Here is a 27625-nt window from a genome sequence, read left to right as displayed (position 1 = left end):
TAAAAAAGACAATAACAAGTGTTGGCAAGGATGTAAAGTAATTGGAACCCTCATACACTGCTGGTGGGAATGTAAAATGGTGCAGCTGCTATGGAAAACAGTTCGGCAATCTCTCCAAAAGTTAAATGTAGATTTACCATATGAATCAGAAATTCCACTCTTAGGCGTATACCCAAGATAACTGAAAACATATTCACACAAAAGCTTGTACACAGATGTTTATAGCATTCCATAGCATGGTTATTCATAAGAGCCAAAAAATAGAAATAATCCAAATGTCTATCAACTCATGAATGGATAAACAAAGTGTGGTATATCCACATAATGGGTTATTATTCAGTCATAAAAAGGAATGAAATACTCTTACAGGCTACATGAATGAATCTTGGAAACATTATCCTAAGGAAAAGCAGCCATACACTAAAGGATGTATGAAATGGCAAAAATAGGCAATTCCACAGAGACAGAGAGATTAGTGGTTGCCAGGGGATGGGAGAAAACGAAAATTGGGACTGATTACTAATAAGAACAGAGGTTTTTTTGGCATGATGAAAATGTTCTGGAATTAGTAAGATTGCACAACACAGTGAATATACTAAAAACTACTGAATTGTGCACTTTAAGATGGTAAATTTTTTGTTATGTGAATTATATCTCAAAAAATTTTTAAGTGAAATGTGATCCTAAACTTGAAATAAGTCCTAAGCAACTGTATAGATCAAAACAGTAGATCTAGAGCGGTTTCCAATGGCTCAGCAAAATTAGTCAGTGCTCTTCCCCTCCCATAAAAACTGGCTGGATGTGATTTCTGTGTTCACATGCAATTTATGATAATTGCCCCTTTTGAGCATGCCATGCACTGGGTCAATTGAAAAGCAATTTTTAAGTTGGTGAGCTTACATCTGGTTTTTACAGCTTTGTGTGTTTGCCTAACTCAGAAACAATTTCTAGCTAAAAAAAAAGCATCCTTGATTCTCTGTTCCCTTACCCTGCTTTATTTTCTCCATAGTACTCATCACTGCAATCAATTAAGTTCCTTGAGTGATAGGGCTTTTAGTTCTCAGCTCTAGCCTCAATGATAAAAGGTTAATAGAAAACATAAAGCAGAAAAATGCCTATAAATTAAATATCTAAAGAAAATTTCCATCAGTTGTCTATAGATGCCATTTTTGTGATGTCTTCAGAATACAAGTAACTTTAATTATCAGCTCACCCTTTGAAAGAGGCACAGATTTTTCCCCATACAAGAACTAAACCCCGGGGTACTGGCCTGGTTCTGAAGGGTGTTTTGGTTTGCTGTAGCCTGGCCAATTAAACACACATAATCAGGTCCTTACATCTAGTTTCCCTTCTCAGTGATTAGTGAGATAGTGAACTTTGTAATAAACCTTATAAGAGGACCAATGAAAGTAACTCTCCCAGGAAAAGTGTATGTTAGTATTCTTCCTCTCTATTTGTTCACAATCCACTAGAATACTTCTGATTATAGGTTCCATTACACTTAAAGTCTTGGCCTTCTCTTTGATTACTTGGCTGCACAGGTCATGGATGCTTGATCTAAATAGAGACAAAATATTCCTTAACATTGGCAGATACTTACACACTAAGGGAAATGAGCTTCCCTCAGAATACTTACAAAGGAGACTGCCATGGTATTGTTAGATTTAATTCTAATATACTTCTTGTATATAGTAGCTAAGAGTATGAAAGGCCAAAGACTGACTTTGCTGTTAATTTGATCACATACCTATACATGTACCAAAAAATTAACTTTTACAGTTTCCCTGAGGGAAAAATTGAGCTTAAAATATTTACCAAATAGAAACTAGACTTTTCAGTTTTAAGAAAAGTTATTTTCTTTTTTTTTTTCTTTTTAATTTTTGGCTGCGTTGGGTCTTTGTTGCTGCGCTCAGGGTTTCTCTAGTTGTGGCGAGCGGGGGCCACTCTTCGTTGCGGTGCGCAGGCTTCTCATTGCGGTGGCTTCTCTTGTTGCGGAGCACAGGCTCTAGGCGTGCCAGCTTCAGTAGTTGCGGCGCATGGGCTCAGCAGTTGTGCCACACGGGCTCAGTGGTTGTGGCGCACAGGCTCAGTCGCTCTGCAGCATGTGGGATCTTTCCAGACCAGGGCTTGAACCCGTGTCCCCTGCATTGGCAGGCAGATTCTTAACCACTGCACCACCAGGGAAGTCCCAGAAAAGTTATTTCTAGCCAGAATTCATCAATAACAAAAAAATGTAATTGTTACTAAAGAAATAAGTAACAAATGGCCAAAAACTGGTGGTTAAAAACCCAGTAAAAACATATTTTTTGTTTATAAATCAAAGAAATAGTCATGAAGCACTTCTGAGGCCTATAAAAATAGACTCAGCCAAGTCTTTAAAATATTTTCTTGTGAGAATTGAATTCACATGAAACTTTCCAGAGACTAGTTATTTCTACTGTTGCTAACATATATAATGAAAACTCTGAGAATTTGTTTGAAAATGTTTTTTGATATATATATAAAGTAAGCAACCACATTTGTGCTAAAAAGTTATCACATTTTGACAACCAACCCTATGGAAAACCTACTTGTAATTCTATCATAAACATGTATGATGCTTTAGTTTTCAAAGTGCTTTTATATATTTATTTGATAAAGCAACAAACTATTTACATGTAGTAAAAACAGTAGTTTCACTACCAAATAATTTATTAAATAATTAGAGTTGCATTTGAAAAATAAGATTTTGATTTTAAATGCAAGGGAGTGATTCATAAATTGTTTTTTTTTTAAAAAATGGCTGTTTGGTGTTTTAGAAAATATAATTATTTAAGGTACTCCATTAATAAGATTATAACCTGGGTCATTCTGATCATGTTCTGGTTGTCTTACAGCTAGTGACACCTAGGGAAAATGTCCAGTGAAACAGACAGGCTTACTTCCAGGCTCCAGTGGAACAATTTAAATGCGGCCCAACCCCCAGGTGATGGGTATGAATTTCAAAAGAAGACCGGCACCTCAGTATACAAATACCTTGCCCTTTTCCCGATCTAGGAAAAAATAATCATGCTAGAAAGTAACAACAAAACTTTGATAATACTTATAAATTATCAAAATTATAAATCAGTTCAATTCAGATTAACTCCTTGCTCGTTTTCATGGCGAACAATGAAATACCAACGCAGGCCACAAACAAAAATGAATAACATCAGTTCAGCCTCTCAAGGCAGTCTAAGAGCTGCTGGTTTGTAATTATGAATGGAAGTCTTTCATAAGCCAAAGATTTTTCAGGAGACAAATTCAGGGATATTTTAGCAGAGAGAAAAATTAAACGAAATGGTTAAGTATTGTTTTATAAAGATAAATCCTGTCAATTCTGCCTACAGTGTTTGTTTTTGCATACTCTCCACGGTTCTTCACTGGTAAAATCACTTAAGTCCTTCACTTAAATTCTTCAGTTCATGTTACAACTGCTGAAATTTATTTAAAACTGATGTTTCTTGTAATTCTCTATTGAATGGCTCCACAATTTCCATTCAAATTCTGTCTAGGGTGGCTTTTTTTCATACAATCCTGAATTAATAGTAATCATAGGAAGAGAGATCAGTATTAAAAACTGGGATGTATATTTTCAAATGGCAAATTCAATACTAACTGGGAGTATTCTTTAGGGTATAGAGATAGCCAAAGAGCGAAGTTAAATTTATGTTATTTCAAGAGAAATAAAATATATTCTCTCAAAACATTTTTGAAAATTCCTTGCTGGCCTATGGAATGCTTTAAAATAAACCTCTTTTTCTTCTGTTTTTATCAGAGCTATTTGAATTCTGGAACACTGTGGGGAGTGAGGGGTAAGTAAGCTATCATCTGCCTATAATTTGTTGTTGTTACTTGGGGCAGGGTTCAAGAAGTGGTTCTTTTAAGAGACCCCTCAGATCAAATAAATTCTAACAATATTTACCACTTTGGACTTGAAAAATCATACCTTGCTTTGTATATACTGCAATAAGCTTGAAAACACAATACAGTATGCAAATATTGTTTCAAGATGCATTTCTTTTGTTCTACTTTAATTACACAAGTATTTACTAATAAATGGAGTTTTAAATTTCCAAAAATCGTAAGTATACAAGTTTTTAGATGTTCAGTTTTCTACTCTTCTGTTGTGAATGGTTCTGTTCCTCGGGCATATAAGGATCTTGCTCATTATAACAAAGTCTGTGAGATTGTTCTGTTTTTCTCTTTGAGTACTGTAGAGATAACTCAGTAGAGTTTTGTGTAATAATTTACCAGTAGAACCTAATACCTAAATCTAAGTCAATATATTTGGGTTCAGTTAAATTACAATAGTGACAATTCTGTTGATTCATTGTGGACATTCCTAGGAAAAAAGATGTAAAAAGGGACAAATAAGAACTATGCAAAATATCAAAAGCCAACATTATAACATCAAGTTTTTCTGAGCTTTCTTTTTATAATTTCCCTTGTTCTAACTACCACCACATTGAGGTATTGTTGGGTGTCAACATGAAGGCCATTATAAAAATCAAACACCACTCTAGTATTCGGTGCCACGTGTGCACTGCATTCCAAAAGCAAGGAATGGAAGCAGTCACCCCTGATGCAGGCATTAAGGGGTGCATTGTTTGTAGAGAATTTTAAAACAATGAAACTTATGAAAAGTCAGTCTACTTCTTATTATCAGCATCAAGGTAAACAATGACAGTGATAAAATACTCCTCCCCATTAGAAAGATGCTCCCATAACCACCCTTTGAACACTATTGCCCAGATGAGCTCAAAATACTACATACCCAATGCACTTGAGAAATTTATTGTGACAAGATCTCACTCTCAACTTTATTTTCAATTTTTGAAAATATAAACATAGAAGAAATATGTTATCAATACTTATCAAGGCAGCCTGCAGCCTGTTATATCTTTAAATGTAAAATATACATAATGAATACTTTAAAAAATTCCAGTGAAGTTGAGAGAGGAATTGTAGACATGAGTGGACACTGAGCTTTCATTATTCATACTCCAGTGTTTTATAAAATCACAAGTATGTGCCTAAGGAAATAAATGAAAGAGCAAAACATGTCACACTTGCATTTTTTAAAAAATTTGTTTATTTATTTATTTATGGCTGTGTTGGGTCTTCGTTTCTGTGCGAGGGCTCTCTCCAGTTGCGGCAAGTGGGGGCCACTCTTCATCGCGGTGCGCGGGCCTCTCACTATCGCGGCCTCTCCTGTTGCAGAGCACAGGCTCCAGACGCGCAGGCTCAGTAGTTGTGGCTCACGGGCCCAGTCGCTCCGCGGCATGTGGGATCCTCCCAGACCAGGGCTCGAACCCGTGTCCCCTGCATTGGCAGACAGATTCTCAACCACTGCGCCACCAGGGAAGCCCCACACTTGCATTTAATGCATGAGAATTTGTGTTGACTATAGAACCAAACTCCCACTAAGGACTTGACTTCTTAGCAATTCATTCTAAGACTTAGTATGACACTTTGTTTTAAAATATAAGACGCCCATTCTTAAATAAGCATTTATCACTTTATTGACCTGGATTATTACAAACAAGCCAATGGCAATAAAGTCCACATTACTGAAGATCATATGTATATTTTTGCTGACTCCTTGGACACTGAGTTCATGAAGATACGAAGAACTAAGGCGGGGGGAAACATTAGCAAAAGAAAGCAAACATTGAAGCACAAAAGCACCTTCACTGATGTTCTTACCACCCATAGTTCCCATACTCATAGAAGTCTCCGACTCTGTTATCTACAACACTCTGGAGTTAGGGAAAGAACTAGTACTTTATGGAGGCAAATATGTTTCTTTCCAAATGCTCTGTTATAGGTGGAAAAAAAATAATGAACAAAAAAACCCCCACAGACATATTTCATATACACGCAAAAAGGCAAACAATGACAAAATGTTTAGATTAAGGAGAGCATGTGAAACAGAGGGTAAATTTATTATTAGTTAATGTAAAAAAAATTGAATTTGCCTTGGGGGAGATGACAATTTTTCTTTCCTTTGTGAGTGCACTGACTAAACTAGAAAGACAAGAGGTTCACTCCCAGAATATATTATCCAGGGCATTATTTATATGTGTTTGTTTGAGTATTTATCTGAAATCTATCATAGCTTATAAAGGATGTATGTTTAACCAAAAGGAAGAAAAAAAATTGTACCTTTGTTATTTAGATGTCAGTTCACATTTGCATTATCAAATCTACTCATTGTTGGTTTAATATAAATTTTTTTGCTTTGTTAGTGAGCTGGCTTTTAGAAAATGTGTTTATATTTTCCACAGGTAAAGCAAATATGTGTCCATTTCTTGGGCAAGCAGAATTCCAATGTCAAAATACATTCTTATATGAATTATTTCTAAATTATTACTTAATTTTATAAGGAACTTAAAATTAGGGGCTTCATTAATAAATATGTACATATTAATAAATATGATTGCTGTGCTTTGCTAAGGCACTGGCCTTTTGCCATTGTCTATCTATCTAAAACACACATTATATAGGATATATATTAAATACATATCATATAAACCAAAGGCAAAAAGAGAAAACTAGCTGAAAACAGGAATCTGACTTCAAAGTCCCTGTTAAAAATAAAATCTCTAAGTTGGTTTGTAAATTTGTTGGTTGAAACAGTTTCTCTTTGGGCCGAAGTTATAATTTGTGGTTCCGTTTCCAGGTTAAGTCCACAGAAGTCTATTTAACCCATAATTCAAATGAGTTTTAATACCATACTTAAGAGATCTAGAAACTATTCACCAACTTAGAAGTTTGTTTTGGTTTGGTTTTCTTCTCCTATAGGAAACTTTTTTTTACCAGTAAGACCAAGGAACCCTACTTCCTAGGGGCTAGAAACTAGAAAAGGAAAACAGTCTTTGAGCACAGGGCAACAGTCTGGGTCTTAGGTAAGATGGTCAGGGTCAATAGCAACAAAGGAAAGAACAAAAGAAAAAACTTAGCATCAGGTAGGAAAAGTTGGAGTCAGTAATAAAGTGGGTTACTCTCATGGAGTAACATTCCATAAATCAGGGTGATTTTGCTACTGCCCACCCCAAACATTAATTGGTTTAAGAAAAAACTTTATTTTACAAGTAAAAGTTTGGAAAAGTAACAAAAATAACAACATAAGTAACAAAATCATACCTCTGGTCATTATAATGAAATGTTTTCTGTGATTGAAAAATATGATGAAAAATTTGTTGGGCAAAGCAATGTTGAGTTCTTAATTCCAAACTGAGGTTTACATTATATAAGAAGATTTAGACCAAAAATATCTTGAAGAAAAAATTTCATTTACATATTTACAACCCCCGTGCAATCTGGGCGGCCTGTGTACAGGCCTGACTAACCAGGTTGTAGAGGAAACAAATCTCAGATTAAGCCCATCAACTTATTAGCTAAAGATCCTCTGGCTAGATGTCAAGCTTTACAGGTGTACTCCATATGACCAGATACCTTTTCCTTGATATGTTAGAATACTTTAGTGTTATTCTATCCTTGTTTCCCTATTCCATGGAACTGTATTCATTTCTCCCAATTTTAGTAGCATAATGAGAGATATGCTGAATAGATAGGGCAGGAGAGAGATGATAAACCTATATTCCATAATATTAGCAAACCAATAATATAATACTCTAAAAGCAATTCCAGAAAAAAGAGCAGAGACCATGTTTAAAAAGTCAAGAATGGGGGGCTTCCCCGGTGGTGCAGTGGTTAAGAATCTGCCTGCCAATGCAGGGGACCCGGGTTCGAGCCCTGGTCTGGGAAGATCCCACATGCCGCAGACCAACTAAGCCCATGCACAACTACTGAGCCTGTGCTCTAGAGCCCGCGAGCCACAACTACTGAAGCCCATGTGCCTAGAGCCCGTGCTCCACAACAAGAGAAGACACCACAATGAGAAGCCCGCACACCGCAACGAAGAGTAGCCCCCGCTGGACGCAACTAAAGAGAGCCCGCGCGCAGCAATGAAGACACAACGCAGCCAAAAATAAATAAATAAATTTATTAAAAAAAAAAAAAAAAAGTCAAGAATGATCACTCAGCCTCTGAGGACCCTAAATTAACCTTAATCCCTAAACCTAGCCAGTTGCCTTAGCCCATAGAGTGCATTCTGGCACAAATTTTCAGCTGTTTCAGCCAAAACATACACAGCAGGTGACTCTCTCTCTGATATAATATTTAACTGTTTTTTAAAAAAATAACAAAATATCCTTGTATTTGAGAATAACAATATAAATTTATATTATAATTATTGTATTATAACATACTTTTATAATATAATAATACACTTAATAATATACTTGTATATTATATAATAATATACATTTGATGGATATTTTAGTTTATTATTCTACTCTTAGTTTTATTCTTCAAATATGCCTGGAAAAAATTTTAAGCAAATTTAGAAGTGGAAACATTTAAATGTTCCATTACTTGATAAAGCATGTGTTTGGTTATTATAGAAATACAAATTAAAAGTCCTCAAATATACTATAGAAGATATACATATCCACGGTATACAAAAAGATTAGGGATTACTTCCTCCCCTTCTTTTATCCTGAGGGAACAGCTAGTGAGCTTAAGCTTTAATTTTTAACAGATTAGAAAAAGGAATCTTACCCACCTACTAAATTAAAATTTTTCTTATTAAATGCCTAAGTTTTTAAGTCACTCGTTTTCCTAGCTACTTCAATGGAATCAGCAGTCATAGATCCAATCCCAACTCCAAGACTGGAACTTCGTAACGACAGTTCCAAGGCAGAAATCTGACGTAACTCTTTGCGACACAACTTTACAGGCGTGACACTATGCAACTGTGCCACATTTCCTACTGGCTGAATTTGGGGTGTTGGTCGACTGTGACAGTTTGTAAACTGATTGTCATTCCTTTCCGTTTTGTCCTCATTGCTTAACAAATGCCCACTAGTGGGTGCTAAAGAGCTATAAATTGGTGGTAATTCTGGGCCTTCTTCCCAGAGCTGAGGATTTGGTTGTGTTCTTAAACTGCTTGTGGAACTGTCTAATTGTCTTTCCCTTCCACTTAATTTTATACTTTCAGTTCTGGATGCCCATTTGAATTCTTCTGAAACCATGCCTGCTTCTTCTGGGTTCTGTACTCCATTTCCAGCATCATGATCTAAAAATAATCCAAAAAGCAGAAAAAAAATTAGAGGTTTCCTCCAAAACAGGTATTTTAATCATGATATCCTAACATAACTACATTATTATCATGCAATATAAATTATGTCTTCCAGCTTTTTTTGTTAAGTGACTTCTTTGAGATGAACAGAGTGTGAACATGAATTATTCTTATTTCACTTAGAGGCATCTTGCATGTGAATAACTGAGAACTTTCAATTAATGGAACAAAACTGAGAAGTAGTCTTCTAGAGATTTTGGTACCCCTGGAAACACAGAGGTGCTTTAGGCCTCTCTGGTGCCCTTCCACACCTGCCTCTGCTCGGCTTGCCACTGGTGAATCACATTTCAAATCCTGGTCATATCTCCAGGGAATCTTCTGGAACTTGGCATTATATGTGTGAAAATCTAGTCTTGATTGGCACTCCAAGCATGAGAGCAGGGTTCTTCCGTCTGAATGTACTCTGGGGTACATGCCACTGCTTTCACCATCAAAATGGAAATGACAGCATACCCCTCAGTGGGGACCACCCTGCTGGAATGAGTGATAGGAGTGAGTGAAGTTATCAAAGCTTGAGGCCCTCAAATCATAGAATAATCTAATATGAAAGACAAAACTTACTTAAGGGAAGTCCATATACCTACTAGACCTAATGCAAAGAAAAAATGCCAACTTTAACATATGTTGATGATGCAATTAGTACACTTCTTGTCCTGCGAGAACCAAGTTTAAAAACAGAAGTTGCACACTGGCAGCTCCCAAGCCAAATCTGCCCACAGACATGTTTTACTTAGCGTATAAAATAATATATGATGCAAAATTTAAAAAGTGGAAAGTTTCATATAAAGATATAGATTTCCGGATTTTATAGAAAAATGAGAAAAACTGACAATTTCTGCCTGGCAACAGCAGCTGGAGCAGAGCTGCCCCTGCCAATTTAGACAAGTGCTGCAGTCCCACCACTCACTTTGGCTTCCTGGCTCCTGCAGGCATTTTAGTTTGTGACCCTGGTTTAAAACATAATTGATTTTCTATATAACCTTTAAAAATTGTGAATAACTCTGTTGTACACCTGAAACTTACATAATATCATACATCAACTCTACTCAATAAAAAAAAGAAAAAAAGGATTGATTTTCTAGTTTTTAAAATTCTTCTCACAAACAAAAAACCTGAACTAGCAAATGACATAGATCCTCATGTGGAATTAGCAGGTACAAAGTTGATCATAGTGATCACAGTGGCTCCCAAACTTTGCTGCACATTAGTATCACCTGGAAGCTTTTAAAAATCCTTTGGCCTAATAACCTATAATGGAAAAGAATCTGAAAAAGAGTGTGTGTGTATATATATATATATGAATCACTTTGCTGTACACCTGAAACTAACAGAATGTTGTAAATCAACTATATTTCAATGAAAAAACAAAAATTCCTGACGCCCAGGTCACAGCGTCTGGGGGAGGGAGCCAGCCATCTTAATTTTTAAAGATCATATGAGAAAGAGCAGAGATGGGCTCATTGGAAAGGCTCACTCCCAAGCCCACTTATATTCCTCACAATATAAAGTTTCCCTCTTCCAGAATTTCAACACTGAAGGAACAAACTAAAGAAAGATTTATTCACCCATAGTCACACAGCCAATAAAAGAAATTAGGATCCCAACCAGATCTTCTGACTCTAGTATCCTGACATGTAGAGTTTTATAGTGGTTTAAATTGATAGAAGAATAGAGTTTTGGGGGAGACCTTCAAGATGGTAGAGGAGTAAGACATGGAGATCACCTTCCTCCCCACAAATACATCAGAAATACATCTACATGTGGAATAACTCCTACAGAACACCTACTGAACGCTGGCAGAAGACCTCAGACCTCCCAAAAGGCAAGAAACTCCCCACGTACCTGGGTAGGGCAAAAGAAAAAAGAAAAAACAGAGACAAAAGAATAGGGACGGGACCTGCACCTCGGGGAGGGAGCTGTGAAGGAGGAAAAGTTTCCACACACTAGGAAGCCCCTTCACTGGCAGAGACGGGGGGGTGGGCGGGGGGGAAGCTTCAGAGCCACGGAGGAGAGCACAGCAACTCAGGTGCAGAGGGCAAAGCGGAGAGATTTCCGCACGAAGGATCGGTGCCGACCAGCACTCACCAGCCCGAGAGACTTGTCTGCTCACCCGCCGGGGTGGGCGGGGGCTGGGAGCCGAGGCTCCGGCTTCGGTCGGATCCCAGGGAGAGGACTGGGGTTGGCAGCGTGAACACAGCCTGAAGGGGGCTAGTGCGCCACAGGTAGCCAGGAGGGGGTCTGGGAAAAAGTCTGGAACTGCCTAAGAGGCAAGAGACCATTGTTTCGGGGTGCACGAGGAGAGGGGATTCAGAGCACCGCCTAAACGAGCTCCTGAGACGGGCAAGAGCCGCGGCTATCAGCACGGACCCCAGAGACAGGCATGAAACACTAAGGCTGCTGCTGCCGCCACCGAGAAGCCTGTGTGCAAGCACAAGGCACTATCCACACCGCCCCTCCCGGGAGCCTGTGCAGCCCGCCACTGCCAGGGTCCCGTGATCCAGGGACAACTTCCCCGGGAGAACACACAGCGCGCCTCAGGCTGGTGCAACGTCATGTCAGCCTCTGCCGCCGCAGGCTCGCCCCACATCCGCACCCATCCCTCCCCCCAGCCTGAGTGAGCCAGAGCCCCCTAATCAGCTGCTACTTTAACCCTATCCTGTCTGGGCGGGAACAGATGCCCTCAGGCGACCTACACGCAGAGGCGGGTCCAAATCCAAAGCTGAACCCTGGGAGCTCTGCGAACAAAGAAGAGAAAGGGAAATCTCTCCCAGCAGCCTTAGGAGCAGCGGATTAAATCTCCACAATCAACTTGATGTACCCTGCATCTGTGGAATGCCTGAATAGACAACGAATCATCCCAAAATTGAGGCAGTGGACTTTGGGAGAAACTGTAGACTTGGGGTTGCTTTCTGCATCTAATTTGTTCCTGGCTTTATGATTATCTTAGTTTAGTATTTAGAGTTTATTATCATTGGTAGATTTGTATATTGATTTGCTCTTTTCCTTTTTTTTTTTAATATATAGCTATGTATGTATTTTTCCTCTTTCTCTTTTTGTGAGTGTGTATGTGTATGCTTCTTTGTGTGATTTTGTCTATATAGCTTTGCTTTTACCATTTGTCCTAGGGTTCTGTCTGTCTGGTTTATTTTTTGTTTTTTGTTTTACTATAGTTTTTAGTACTTGTTATCACTGGTGAATTTGTTTTTTGATTTGGTTGCTCTCTTCTTTGTTTCTTTCTTTTTTTTAAATTACTTTTTAATTTTTAAATTTTTACTAATTATTTTTTATTTTGTTTTATTTTTCTTTCTTTCTTTCTTTTCTTCTCCCTTTTCTTCTGAGTCGTGTGGCTGACAGGGTCTTGGTGCTCTGGCCGGGTGTCAGGCCGATGTCTCTGAGGTGGGAGAGCTGAGTTCAGGACATTGGTCCACCAGAGACCTCCCAGCTCCAAGTAATATCAAATGGCGAAAGCTCTCCCAGAGATCTCCATCTCAACGCTAAGACCCAGCTTCATTCAACGACCAGCAAGCTACAGTACTGGACACCCTATGCCAAACAACTAGCAAGACAGGAACACAACCCCACCCATTAGCAGAGAGGCTGCCTAAAATCATAATAAGGTCACAGACACCCCAAAACACACCACCGGATGCAGTCCTGCCCACCAGAAAGACAAGATCCAGCCTCATCCACCAGAACACAGGCACTAATCCCCTCCACCAGGAAGCCTACACAACCCACTGTGTCAACCTTAGACACTGGGGGCAGACACCAAAAACAAGAGGAACTACAAACCTGCAGCCTGCGAAAAGGAGACCCCAAACACAGTAAGTTAAGCAAAATGAGAAGACAGAGAAACACACAGCAGATGAAGGACCAAGGTGAAAACCCACCAGACCAAACAAATGAAGAGGAAATAGGCAGTCTACCTAAAAAAGAATTCAGAGTAATGATAGTAAACATGATCCAATATCTTGGAAACAGAATGGAGAAAATACAAGACACGTTTAACAAGGACCTAGAAGAATTAAAGAGCAAACAAACAATGAAGAACAACACAATAAATGAAATTTAAAATTCTCTAGAAGGAATCAATAGCAGAATAACTGAGGCAGAAGAACGGATAAGTGACCTGGAAAATAAAATAGTGTAAATAACTACTGCAGAGAAGAATAAAGAAAAAAGAATGAAAAGAATTTAGGACAGTCTTGGAGACCTCTGGGGCAAAATTAAATGCACAAACATTTGAATTATAGGGGTCCCAGAAGAAGAAGAGAAAAAGAAAGGGACTGAGAAAATATTTGAAGAGATTACAGTTGAAAACTTCCCTAATATGGGAAAGGAAATAGTCAATCAAGTCCAAGAAACACAGAGAGTCCCATACAGGATAAAACCAAGGAGAAACATGCCAAGACACATATTAATCAAACTATCAAAAATTAAATACAAAGAAAAAATATTAAAAGCAGCAAGGGAAAAGCAACAAACAACATACAAGGGAATCCCCGTAAGGTTAACAGCTGATCTTTCAGCAGAAACCCTGCAAGCCAGAAGGGAGTGGCAGGACATATTTAAAGTGAAGAAAGGGAAAAACCTACAAACAAGATTACTCTACCCAGCAAGGATCTCATTCAGATGCGACGACAACGATGGAGAAATTAAAACTTTTACAGGCAAGCAAAAGCTAAGAGAATTTAGCACCACCAAACCAGCTTTAAAACAAATGCTAAAGGAACTTCTCTAGGCAGGAAACACAGACAAGGAAAAGACCTGCAAAAACAAACCCAAAATAATTAAGAAAATGGTAATAAGAACATACATATCGATAATTACCTTAAATGTAAATGGATTAAATACTCTAACCAAAAGACATAGACTGGATGAATGGATACAAAAACAAGACCCATATATATGCTGTCTACAAGAGACCCACTTCATACCTATGGACACATACAGACTGAAAGTGAGGGGATGGATAAAGATATTCCATGTAAATGGAGATCAGAAGAAAGCTGGAGTAGCAATTCTCATATCAGAAAAAATAGACTTTAAAATAAAGACTATTACAAGAGACAAAGAAGGACACTACATAGTGATAAAGGGATCTATCCAAGAAGAAGATATAACAATTGTAAATATCTATGCACCCAACATAGGAGCACCTCAATACATAAGGCAAATGCTAAGAGCCATAAAAGGGGAAATCGACAGTAACACAATCATTGTACAGAACTTCAACACCCCACTTTCACCAATGGACAGGTCGTCCAAAATGAAAATAAATAAGAAAACACAAGCTTTAAATGATACATTAAACAAGATGGACTTAATTGATATTTATAGGACATTCCATCCAAAAACAACAGAATACACTTTCTTCTCAAGTGCTCATGGAACATTCTCCAGGATAGATCATATCTTGGGTCACAAATCAAGCCTTGGTAAATTTAAGAAAATTGAAATCGTATCTAGTATGTTTTCCGACCACAACGCCATGAGACTAGATATCAATTACAGGAAAAAAAATCTGTAAAAAATACAAACACATGGAGGCTAAACAATACACTACTTAACAACCAAGAGATCACAGAAGAAATCAAAGAGGAAATCAAAAAATACCTAGAAACAAATGACAATGAAAACACGACGACCCAAAACCTACAGGATGCAGCAAAAGCACTTCTAAGAGGGAAGTTTATAGCAATACAATTCTACCACAAGAAACAAGAAACATCTCAAATAAACAACATAACCTTACACCTAAAGCAATCTGAGAAAGAAGAACAAAAAAACCCCGAAGTGAGCAGAAGGAAAAAAATCATAAAGATCAGATCAGAAATAAATGAAAAAGAAATGAAGGAAACAATAGCAAAGATCAATAAAAATAAAAGCTGGTTCTTTGAGAAGATAAACAAAATTGATAAACCATTAGCCAGATTCATCAAGAAAAAAAGGGAGAAGACTCAAATCAATAGAATTAGAAATGGAAAAGGAGAAGTAACAACTGACACTGCAGAAATACAAAGGATCATGAGAGATTACTAAAAGCAACTCTACGCCAATAAAATGGACAACCTGTAAGAAATGGACAAATTCTTAGAAAAGCACAAACTTCTGAGACTGAACCAGGAAGAAAAAGCAAATATAAACAGACCAATCACAAGCACTGAAATTGAAACTGTGATTAAAACTCTTCCAACAAACAGAAGTCCAGGACCAGATGCCTTCACAGGCGAATTCTATCAAACATTTAAAGAAGAGCTAACACTTATCCTTCTTCCAAAATAGAGCAGAGGGAGGAACACTCCCAAACTCATTCTATGAGGCCACCATCACCCTGATACCAAAACCAGACAAAGATGTCACAAAGAAAGAAAACTACAGGCCAATATCACTGATGAACATAGATGCAAAAATCCTCAACAAAATACTAGCAAACAGAATCCAACAGCACATTAAAAGGATCATACACCATGACCAACTGGGGTTTATCCCCAAACTGCAAGGATTCTACAGTATATGTAACTCAATCAATGTGATAAACCATATTAACAAATTGAAGGAGAAAAACCATATGATCATCTCAATAGATGCAGAAAAAGCTTTCGACACAATTCAACATCCATTTATGATAAAAACCCTCCAGCAAGTAGGCATACAGGGCACTTACCTCAACATAATAAAGGCCATATATGACAAACCCACAGCCAACATCGTTCTCAATGGTGAAAAACTGAAACCCTTTCCACTAATATCAGGAACAAGACAAGGTTGTCCACTCTAACCATTATTATTCAACATAGTTTTGGAAGTTTTAGCCACAGCAATCAGAGAAGAAGAAGAAATAAAAGGAATCCAAATTGGAAAAGAAGAAGTAAAGCTGTCACTGTTTGCAGATGACATGATACTATACATGGAGTATCCTAAAGATGCTACCAGAAAACTACTAGAGCTAATCAACGAATTTGGTAAAGTAGCAGGATACAAAATTAATGCTAAGAAATCTCTTGCATTCCTATACACTCATGATGAAAAATCTGAAAGAGAAATTAAGGAAACACTCCCATTTATCACTGCAACAAAAAGAATAAAATATCTAGGAATAAACCTACTTAAGGAGACAAAAGACCTGTATGCAGAAAACTATAAGACACTGATGAAAGAAATTAAAGATGATACAAACAGATGGAGAGATAGACCATGTTCTTGGATTGGAAGAATCAACATTGTGAAAATGACTATACTACCCAAAGCAATCTACAGATTCAATGCAATCCCTATCAAACGACCAATGGCATTTTTCACAGAACTAGAACAAAAAATTTCACAATTTGTATGGAAACACAAAAGACCCCGAATAGCCAAAGCAATCTTGAGAAAGAAAAACGGAGCTGGAGGAATCAGGCTCCCGGACTTCAGACTATACTACAAAGCTACAGTAATCAAGACAGTATGGTACGGCACAAAAACAGAAATATAGATCAATGGTACAGGATAGAAGGCCCAGAGATAAACCCACGCACATATGGTCACCTTATTTTTGATCAAGGAGGCAAGAAGATACAATGGAGAAAACACAGCCTCTTCAATAAGTGGTGCTGGGAAAACTGGACAGCTACATGTGAAAGAATGAAATTAGAATACTCCCTAACACCATACACAAAAATAAACTCAAAATGGATTAAAGACCTAAATGTAAAGCCAGACATTATAAAACTCTTAGAGGAAAACATAGGCAGAACACTCTACGACATAAATCACAGCAAGATCCTTTTTGACCCACCTCCTAGAGAAATGAAAATAAAAACAAAAATAAACAAATGGGACCTAATGAATTAAAAGCTTTTGCACAGCAAAGGAAAACATAAACAAGACGAAAAGACAACCCTCAGAATGGGAGAAAATATTTGCTAATGGAGCAACTGGCAAAGGATCAACCTCCAAATTTACAAGCAGCTCATGCAGCTCAATATCAAAAAAAACAAACAACCCAATCCAAAAATGGGCAGAAGACCTAAATAGACATTTCACCAAAGAAGATATACAGATTGCCAACAAACACATGAAAGAATGCTCAACATCACTAATCATTAGAGAAAGGCAAATCAAAACTACAATGAGGTATCACCTCACACCAGTCAGAATGGCCATCATCAAAAAATCTACAAACAATAAATGCTGGAGAGGGTGTGGAGAAAAGGGAACCCTCTTGCACTGTTGGTTGGAATGTAAATTGATACAGTCACTATGGAGAACAGTATGGACGTTCCTTAAAAAGCTAAAAATAGAACTACCATACGACCCAGCAATCCCACTACTGGGCATATACCCTGAGAAAACCATAATTCAAAAAGAGTCATGGGGCTTCCCTGGTGGTGCAGTGGTTGAGAATCTGCCTGCTAATGCAGGGGACACGGGTTCGAGCCCTGGTCTGGGAAGATCCCACATGCCGCGGAGCAACTGGGCCCATAAGCTACAACTTCTGAGCCTGCGCGTCTGGAGCCTGTGCTCTGCAACAAGAGAGGCCGCGATAGTGAGAGGCCCACGCGCCGTGATGAAGAGTGGCCCCCGCTTGCCGCAACTGGAGAAAGCCCTCGCACAGAAACGAAGACCCAACACAGCCAATAATTAATTAATTAATTAATTAATTATTTTAAAAAAGTAACAAATGTTCAAGTACAATTGGTGTCTTTAAAAAAAAAAAAAGGAGTCATGTACCACAATGTTCACTGCAGCTGTATTTACAACAGTCAGGACATGGAAGCAACCTAAGTGTCCATCGACAGATGAATGGATAAAGAAGATGTGGCACATATATGCAATGGAATATCACTCAGCCATAAAAAGAAACGAAATTGAGTTATTTGTAGCGAGGTAGATGGATCTAGAGACTGTGATACAGAGTGAAGGAAGTGAGAAAGAGAAAAACAAATACCCTATGCTAACACATATATGTGGAATCCCAAAAAAAACAGGTTCTGAAGAACTTAGGGGTAGGACAGGAATAAAGACGCAGATGTAGAGAATGGACTTGAGGACACGGGGAGGGGGAAGGGTAAGCTGGGACGAAGTGAGAGAGTGGCATGGACATATATACCCTACCAAATGTAAAAACAGATAGTGTGAAGCAGCTGTATGGCACAGCTGGATCAGCTCGATGCGACCACCTAGAGAGGTGGGATACGGAGGGTGGGAGGGAGACTCCAGAGGGAGGAGACATCCGGATATATGTATATGTATAGCTGATTCACTTTGTATGAAGCAGAAACTAACACACCATTGTAAAGCAATTACACTCCAATAAGGATGTTAAGATAAAAAGTAAAAAAAAAAAAAGATGAATGGTTTTACTAATGTAATTGACCACATTGTAAATTATATATTTACAAATATATGGTATAACACACAAATCTAATTAATGCATTTAGTATCATATACATTCATCAAATTTTTATTGTGTCATAAACTTGTACCTCCAGTGTAATGTCTTCAAAATATTATATTTTTTATAATTAAGCTCATAACTTTTGCTAAAAAAGAATTTCCTTTCTCAGTGAAATTCAGTGTAAGCTCTGAAATGAATGATATATAAGTATTTTTATATTCAAACAACAATCCTCTCCAAAGAAAAGAAACAATAATTAAATTCTTCTAATTATGGCTAAAGCTGAATTTAAAGAGTTGCTTGGATTTAACCAAATAAGAATTTATGTCTTAAATTGTGTATCTTTCAAGACTTTTATGTTTTGTTTTGGGATAAAATAAAATATTATTCAATAAAAATAGAAGTATAAAGTTTTAAATACTTAAACAAGTACATAGACTGCATGTCCATATATACTGATTTTATCCTCACAAAATGTTAGAAAACAGATGCACTGTAACAGAAGCATGACCAAGCGCTTTTAGTCTTTTTGGCCACTTTTTAGAAGTGACCAAGATATTTTAGTCAAAAGATTAATTCTTTTGCTATTTGAAAATGCTAAAAATATTCAAAGCAGATAAAGTCTGGTAGGCAGACAATGAAAAGACTACTAACAAAACCCAATCAACTGAATACCAAGACAGTTATATATTAATTAGGATACTGATTATTAAGCATATAATACAGTTTAGGGAACTCAAAATTTGATATATTTAAACTGCTATATTTTATAATTCAAACAAGTCTTATTTAATGTCATTTTATTGGAGCTGCATTTTGAGGTAGGATATAGTACAAGCTATATCACCAGTATGATTCCAAATGAATTTTTTTTAAAGCATGAGGAAAACACTGAAAAGAATTATTATGCTGAAATGTTAATAGTTGTGGGTAGGATTATGGGTGTTTTTTTTTCTGATTTTTTTCTATATTTTCAAAGTTTTCTATAACGACTATGTATTACTTTTTTAGCCAAAAAATAAAGATATTTAAGATGGTTCTAGGGGATATAGCAAATTAGCTGAGATAACATCTTCAACATTATTATTATTAAGACTAGACTTCCAGGAATTCCCTGGTGGTCCGGTGGTTAGGACTCTGAGCTTCCAGTGCTGGGGGCCGGGGTTTGATCCCTGGTCGGGGAACTAGGATTCCACAAGTCACGTGGTGCAGCCGAAAAAATTTAAAAAAAGACTAGACTTTCCAGGTGAGTTGGTAAAACAGGAGTTATCCTCACTTTACACATCTCCAAGATTATTTAGCTTTTTTAAAGCTTTTTGTATTTGTTTCATTAAAGAGCATGATTAGGATCCAGGTTTCTTTCTTTCTTTCTTTTTTTTTTTTTTTAATATTTATTTATTTTATCTTGGCCGCGCCGGGTCTTAGTTGTGGCACGTGGGATCTTCGTTGCTGCGTGTGGGATCTTTAGTTGCGGCATGCTGGATCTAGTTGAACCCTGACCCCCTGCATTGGGAACGTGGAGTCTTATCCACTGGACCACCAGGGAAGTCCCAGATCCAGGTTTCTTAAACCTGTTTACCACCATATACCACACTGTCATTTTAAGAGATGTCTAGTAGACTCAGCAGTATAAACATGGGCCATTTAAACAGTAAACATCTAATTTCAGATATCTCAAATTTGAAAGTGAATTTTTTAAAGCAAAAATGGGTTTGTGCTAATTGCTCTGTTTCCTACTTAATACCTGTTTACATTTTAATTTTTTGCAGATAGCGTTTCAAGTAAAAGGTTCAGCTATATGTTGCAGGCAGTATTTCAAGTAAATGTTTTAATTATATGAGTAAATACCTCTGCATTACTACATTGAAAATCAGAAAGTTTAGTCTCTTTGGCAGAATTCGTATGTTTGTATCACATCTCTATCCTAAAGCGACTTTTATACTAGAACACAGAACCAGGAATCAGAAGACCAGGGACCTTAGACCATGCTCTAATTACTGGTCGGTTCATGAGTCACTGGACTGCTCTAAGCTTTAATTTCCTCATCTAAAAATGAGGTTAGCATATACCGGCCCACCCTGAGTTTGAGGGCTAAATTGGACTATTTGGGAAAATGCCTGTAAATGATAAATACAATAAATATAAGGTAGTATTAGAACTACTTTTCTAAAATATTACTAAGTTTTAAGATTTAAAACTATGTTAATTCTGCTTATATTATATATTCAGTATATATCTTTTCATTGTGCATATATATCATTTTCCACTGGTTTCTATATTTTTTATGGTTTCATTTTTATAATTATATTTTTAAGTTGAGATATAATTGATATATAACATTATATTAGTTTCAGGGGTACTCTTTATATCTTGTTGTACCCATCTTTAGTTTTCTTTACAAACACAAAAAAGAGCTAAAAAGAGCTGTAAAGTCAACTTTCAAAAGCCATTCTTAACTTATTAGAAGAATACTTTCTCTAAAGGAAGGCTAATTCTTTTATAAAATGAGTATACATTATTTTAGAGATATTGATTCCTCTCTATTGGTGGCTTAAAGACAATATATATATTTTTTTAATTTATTTATTTACTTTTGGCTGCGTTGAGTCTTTGTTGCTTCGCGCAGGCTTTCTCTAGTTGCGGTGAGCGGGGGCTACTCTTTGTTGCGATGCGCGGGCTTCTCATCTCGCTGGCTTCTCTTGTTGTGGAGCAAGGGCTCTGGGCTCTAGGCTCTAGGCGCACGGGCTTCAGTAGTTGTGGCACGTGGGCTTCAGTAGCTGTGGCTCGCAGGCTCTAGAGCACAGGCTCAGTAGTTGTGGCGCACAGGCTTAGTTGCTCCGTGGCATGTGGGATCTTCCTGGACCAGGGCTTGAACCCGTGTCTCCTGCATTGGCAGGCGGATTCTTAACCACTGCACCACCAGGGAAGTCCAATATGTTTTTTTCTTTTTTCTTTTTATTGGAGTATAACTGCTTTACAATGGTGTGTTAGTTTCTGCTGTAGAACAAAGTGAATCAGCTATACGTATACCTGTATCCCCTCCCTCTTGAGCCTCCCTGCCACCCCACCCCCATCCCACCCCTCTAGGTCATCACAGAGCACTGAGCTGAGCTCCCTGTCCTATACAGCAACTTCCCACTAGCTATGTATTTTACACATGGTAGTAAGACAATATGTTTTAATCATAACAGTATATCACCTTCATGGCACTTCTTGCTTTTGCAAAGTTCTTTGTCATGTTTTATCATTTCATTGAGGAAGATGGTATTTCTACATATCTATATATAATTATGCAAGAAAACGTCCTTGTCTCAACGATGGGTTTTATTATATGTTTGAATTTCTAGAGGTCATGATATGAAAAAACCTGACTGATCTTAGAAATACATAAATATTATTTTACCTTTACTTTTATTATTCTCTATTTTACTTTTTTATGATAATCAGAAGGCTTAATTTACTATAAAACAGGAAAACAACAGCTATCCTATAATTAGGGTTATTTTAAGAATTAAGTGAGTTAGAGAATACAAGAGCCCCTGGTACATGGCAGGCAATCCAATAAATGATCATTTCCTTCACACATATACATTCGTTCATTTATTCTTTTCTCCAGTGGTTCTGTCTTACACATAGACTAGACAACTATTTTTGTTTACAGAGACAAAGAGAAGTTAAATATCTAATCCTAAATAATCCAATCAAGTGGGAAAGGCTCCACTACAAACCATGCTACAGTGTTGGAGTGACAAGTAACACTAAATCTCTTACTTTCTGATGGTACTAGTTGTCGTCGAATTGCTTCCCCTACCAATTCCTTAAGTTTCTTCTTAAGATCTCTGCTGGTTTTCTTATAGAAATAAAGCTCTCTTTCCAGCTGCTGGATTTTATCTCCATAATTTTTTAAAGTTTCCACAATGCCTTCCCCGTCTTGCTCTATAAAACAGAAATTTACATTTAAAATCAGTTTAAAGTAAATGATTGAAAATTCTAACAGAGCTCCCAGACTCTATTGTAGGGTCAGAAGTATGTTACATGTATCTATTACTTGGCTGGATTTGTTTTCAGCTACAATTTGGAGTCTTCTGCCTGTAAAATTTTTCAAAGTAAGATGAGCCCTTCTCCACCCTAATCCCTACCAACTACCACATTTTTCATGATTCATAAGCACTTTTTGAGTAGCTACTAACTAAATTTATCCTCAGAAGAGCAGAAGTAAGGTTCACATTTGTAACTCTGTCCAGCTGCATCAATGTCTTAAAGTTTACATCAGGAACCATGGATGTATGGAAAGTCATAAGCCTAAAGTTTATAGGCCCAAGAAATATATAACCAAAAAACCCCTCAAAAACCAGAAACCTGTCAAAAGAGTCTAGAAAGATTAAATTACAAAGGAAAACACCACCAAAAAAGGAGAAGGGGGTGGGGGGGGAAGCATAAGTAAAGTTCTAGTTTATGACACAATATAATTTTAAAGCTTCTAATTAACGTTTAGGAATGTCTAAAACTGTCCGCTTTGGGTTAGGTTCTAGAACCAGTAAAACGCAGTTTACTGACCTTCAGAAATACACACTTTCAGACCTACTCTTTCCTATTGGTAAATTTATAAAATGGTCCTACTGGTTTGTAATTTTCTTTTGTTATAATTGGTTGTTTTGTAAAAATTGATCTAAGTATATCTGTATATTTTATATTAACCCATCATCTTGTTTAAAAAACATTTTAGATTAATAACATCACAAATCAGAAGCCCCATGAAGGATATCATAAAAATGAACTTAATTTTATGGCCTATATTCAGTTGAAATTAGAAAATTCATAAGTTGTTAACATTTTCAGTTATAACTTTGTTATGAAAAACTTGTCCCAGCTATAGAAACGAATGATTTTTAAAATGTTCTCATTTGGCTAAAGCATGAACTTTTGTGGTAAAATGCCAACCACTTGAAAAACATATTAAAAATTCTATTAAAATATCACTTTTAGAGACTTAGGACAGAATTAACATAAGGTAAGGAAAGCATGTTTGAATGAAATAACATATGGAATCCAGTCAAGGAAATCCTGTCATCAGGCAACTGGTTGCTAATTAACTCGTTATAGAATTAACTTAGAGGCAAACTGCCTCAACGCTCAAATGCATATATTTTCCAATTTTCTGCTTACTCAGGTTGCTTCTTCCAGATCCTTTTTAGCACATTTCCAGCTATAGATTCATGAGAATCAAGACTGAGCAGCCAAGCCACCTGGATTGAAGCATTCCAGGCGTTGAAGTATCGCCAGGCAGTGATTTTGTTGCCATAGCAACTGTGTGTACCAGCCATAAGTCCAGGTATTGTGAAGACCAATTGCTATGACAACTCCATACCACAGTTGATGGTTGAACTACTGTGCACTGATAACACTATGTGCCCATCAGTGGTAGACTGATTTTGACCTAAGCTCTAACCTTAATGCATAAAATTTATAATTTACTGAAAACTGTAACAATATAACCAGAAATCTGACAGAACCTATCACTTTAATTTTATGAAGGGAAAGTGATTTAAATATCAAGGTTCTATATCCTAGAGATGGGGAATTTTCAATTGTACACCACCAAGCCAGAAGTCATCCCACATTCCTACATAAAAAGTAGACCACAACAAAGTAACAGGATTGCAGCAGTTCTCTGTGTGGCACTGGGGACAGGCAGAGGAGATGGCATTTCAAGCATGAATAGCCCTACATCAAAGTCAACTATTCCAACATGTGGACCAAAACATGTAAAGCACAAAACACATATAAGTAGTAACTATTTATGCATGTTGGGCTTTAAGTGATTCAATTCTGTCCTACCTTCCTTTCCCAATCCCCCTCCTACACGTCACCTTTACACAACTGATGAGAAGGGGCAGTTAGTTACCTTTGAAATGATGTAACAGAAGCTGCATTTTTTGCTCGTGTTCCTTTTGCTGAAGGGTCAGTCTCCGGTCACACTGCAATTTCAGATGTTCCAGTGTAGATTCCAACTCACGAACCACATTATCCCGTTCCAGAACTTTCATTTTAATTTCTTCATTCTGTAACTGTAGTTTCCGTTCAGCTTCTCGCAAATTAACCACCTAGCAAAGACATTTTTTTGATCTTTTAAGTGTGTTTTAGACAGCCTAATATAATAGACTAATTTATTTCTCTTAGACTTCATAAAGATGAACTCCCTTAATCCCCATGGTATAACTAGGCAAATGCTTTGTAATATACCCACAAGATAACCTAACAGCCTTTTTAATTTGTTGAGATTCTGAATTGGTAACAACTTCATTTTAAATATAATGTTGCTCTACTCTAACAATCACCCCTCCATCATTTCTTAGACATGATATTTGTAGTTTACATTTATAATCCTACAACTGTATTTCTCCAGTCTAAAAAGATACCAAGAATCTAAAGACTTCTGTAACATCTAGATAATTCTCATTTTTAACTCCAAAATGAATGTTATAAATAAGTGACAGAATTTTTAAGCTATAGAGTTCGGTCTCAGATTGTACATTTAGTCCAGTGGGTTCCTCTCTGCACTGATATAAAGTAAAAACACTTCAGACAATATCTGTGTCACAGAACTTGTTAATAATGTAATGACATTCTCTCCAGAAAAATACTCATTTCTCCAAAGAGTTCTTAAGACCAGAAAATCCACTGACCTTCACCTGGGTGCTCTGGGTTAAGAACCCTTGCTCTAAGAACACCACAGAAGAGTTACCTGTATCAAAGCCTAAGACAATATGCACCATATTTCTGCCCTCCACACACCCAGTGATGGGATGCACTTGCATCAATAATAGAAGCTTACTACTGATGGTAATTATCCGAGAGGAGGGCTGTGTATCACATTTCCATTAATTTAGTCATCTTTATTTCAATTGTCTAACAGAATTAGAACTTTATTTTAAAACTTCTGTGTTTCATTTTTCATTAACTGTCTGCTATTCCCTTAAACTGAATATATTTTTCAGAGAAAAGAGTCATCTACTTGTTTAACACTTCATAATATATATCTTAAGAGAAAACATTAGAGAAAAGACAGATATAGTTTTCAATGCTGTGAAACATCTCTATCAGTAAGCTGTCAAATCTGTATAAAATATTTTAATTTATATTAAGCCCATCCAGGTTAATGCTAAAATCTATTACTATCTTTGTCACTGATGCACCATTTCACCTCCATTTCAATTCATAGGGTATAATAAGAAAGTACAGGTTACCCCTACCCTACAGCAATGAAGGAAAGGGAACCCAAACCTGGAGGGCCCTTGATTTTTCACGAATGCTAAGTAGGAACAATCAAATCTAGAAAACATACAACCAAGAAATAGTGACTGAGGAATATAACTTAAATTCTTTGGTTTTTAAAACTATTCCCGAAAGCCCTTCTTTCAAAAGGCCCTTCAACTTTAAGAACTTCACAAAGTTAGGCCTACATACTTGGATAAGTGCAAAGATTTCAGATGACAACATTCAGTACTGTAAATTCTACATAAGTGTGAGCTGTATAAGCATCTCGACCCCTCTTTATAAGAAAATCCTCTGTCCCTGAAAAACAAACCTTATTGAAATATCTGAAAAGAATAGCTCTAATCTCAACAGGACTCAGGCAGATTAGTTTTTCTAAGACATTTGCTTCACTATGAGAGAGATTTTGAAATGAAGCTCTGAGCGAGTTCTGGCGACTCTGGATACGTTCGTTCTTGTATTCAATTGCAGCTTCCAAAGCTTCAATCCCTTCTTCAAGTTGGAAAAGAACATGTTCTTCCTAGATATAATACAATAGAAATCACTCATTTTAAATGAAACAGTATAACTCGGACTTTGTCATATACTAAGATCTCATTATGCTATTTGAGTCTAATGGACAGTACCATTCTTCTACTAAATTAAAAAAAATGTTTATTGAGTGCTTGCTATGCTACACAATACACTGTGTGTACACACACACACACAAACACACACACATATATGTAACAAATAATCATTGAATCCTCGTAGTAAACCTTGGGTAGTAAAATGGAAGAGGAAGAAGGTTAGGTGAGTTATGAAACATCCCAAGGTCATAAGCAAATGCTGATCACGGAGGAATACACTTGAACAAAGCCTCAGCCCACAGGTTTGACAGTGTTATCATGTTATCTCCCTCCATGGCTCCTAAAGTGCATATTATGTGTCTGTGAGATCTGGAGACCTCGGGGGTCCCTTCAAGGATCTATCAAAACAATATATTGCTAGGAAGGAAAGAAGATATTAAAATAAGTTATTAAGAACTAGTAATCAGAGGAGAGTCTCTAGGGAAAAAACACAGTATAGCATAAGAAAAAGTAGTGAGGATTTAAGGACATGAAATATTTCATAAGATTCCTAGGAGATGTCATTAGAGGGAAAATGTAGGCACTAAAAATGGTGGCAGCAAAACCTTTTTTTTCATGTGCCAAAGAAGATTTCCTCTGTAGGAAAAAAAAAAATCTGATGAATTCCTGTCAGAAAACCTAGCAGTTCTCTGAATTATCCAAATAACATCTTATTTGGGGGATCTAAATCTCTGGTAAGAAATTATTTTGGACGTGGTTAAGACTTGGATATATATTTTTGTATTCCCGTACTTGTGGTGGAGGCCACCTCAACTTTAAGTTCCCTGAGGGCCGATGGTCTTGTCCATACTCACATCCTTATTGCCTAGCACAGTACATATTACATAGTTTAAACTCAGTAAGTATCTGCTGAACAACTTAATGAAGGGAGAGGAGAAAAAAACATTTTCATATGTCTTGGGTACATGACCCAAGTATTTCTCTCCACTCCTCCCCATAGCATGTCAAAGAAAAATAATGTTACTATTTCTGATCTCCCCAAAGAATAGTTAGAATGACTTCTGGAACTCCTTTTCTGGAATTCAGGGAAAAGGTAGGTAATAACCTATTCCAATGGGAGGTTGAATAATACTTATTTTTTTAAAGCCATTTTATAAAATCTCCTGAAAGAGC

General features: G+C 37.0%; 1 protein-coding gene across 9 annotated transcripts in view; it reads right to left on the bottom strand.

Annotated features, from left to right (window-relative positions):
- Positions 1 to 4031: 4031 nt before the first annotated feature.
- Positions 4032 to 27625, bottom strand: part of KIF27 (kinesin family member 27) — a 96051-nt gene continuing 72457 nt past the window's right edge. For 7 of the 9 annotated variants that reach the window (XM_082401140.1, XM_082401133.1, XM_082401132.1 and 4 more), the window contains 5 exons: positions 26197 to 26403; positions 24514 to 24712; positions 22380 to 22544; positions 8651 to 9163; positions 4032 to 4363 (listed from right to left, as the gene is read on the bottom strand). In XM_082401140.1, coding sequence (XP_082257266.1) covers positions 8682 to 9163; positions 22380 to 22544; positions 24514 to 24712; positions 26197 to 26403 — 1053 coding nt within the window. In that variant the 3' untranslated portion in view covers positions 4032 to 4363; positions 8651 to 8681. Of the gene's footprint in view, positions 4364 to 8650; positions 9164 to 9548; positions 9701 to 21305; positions 21606 to 22379; positions 22545 to 24513; positions 24713 to 26196; positions 26404 to 27625 lie in introns of those variants that run through there. The other 2 variants (XM_082401138.1, XM_082401139.1) reach the window with 2 other exon arrangements.

This window comes from Balaenoptera borealis (assembly GCF_965194805.1).
Source record: "Balaenoptera borealis genome assembly, chromosome: 8".
NCBI lineage: Eukaryota > Metazoa > Chordata > Mammalia > Artiodactyla > Balaenopteridae > Balaenoptera > Balaenoptera borealis.
This window is presented reverse-complemented; position numbering and strand designations above follow the sequence as displayed.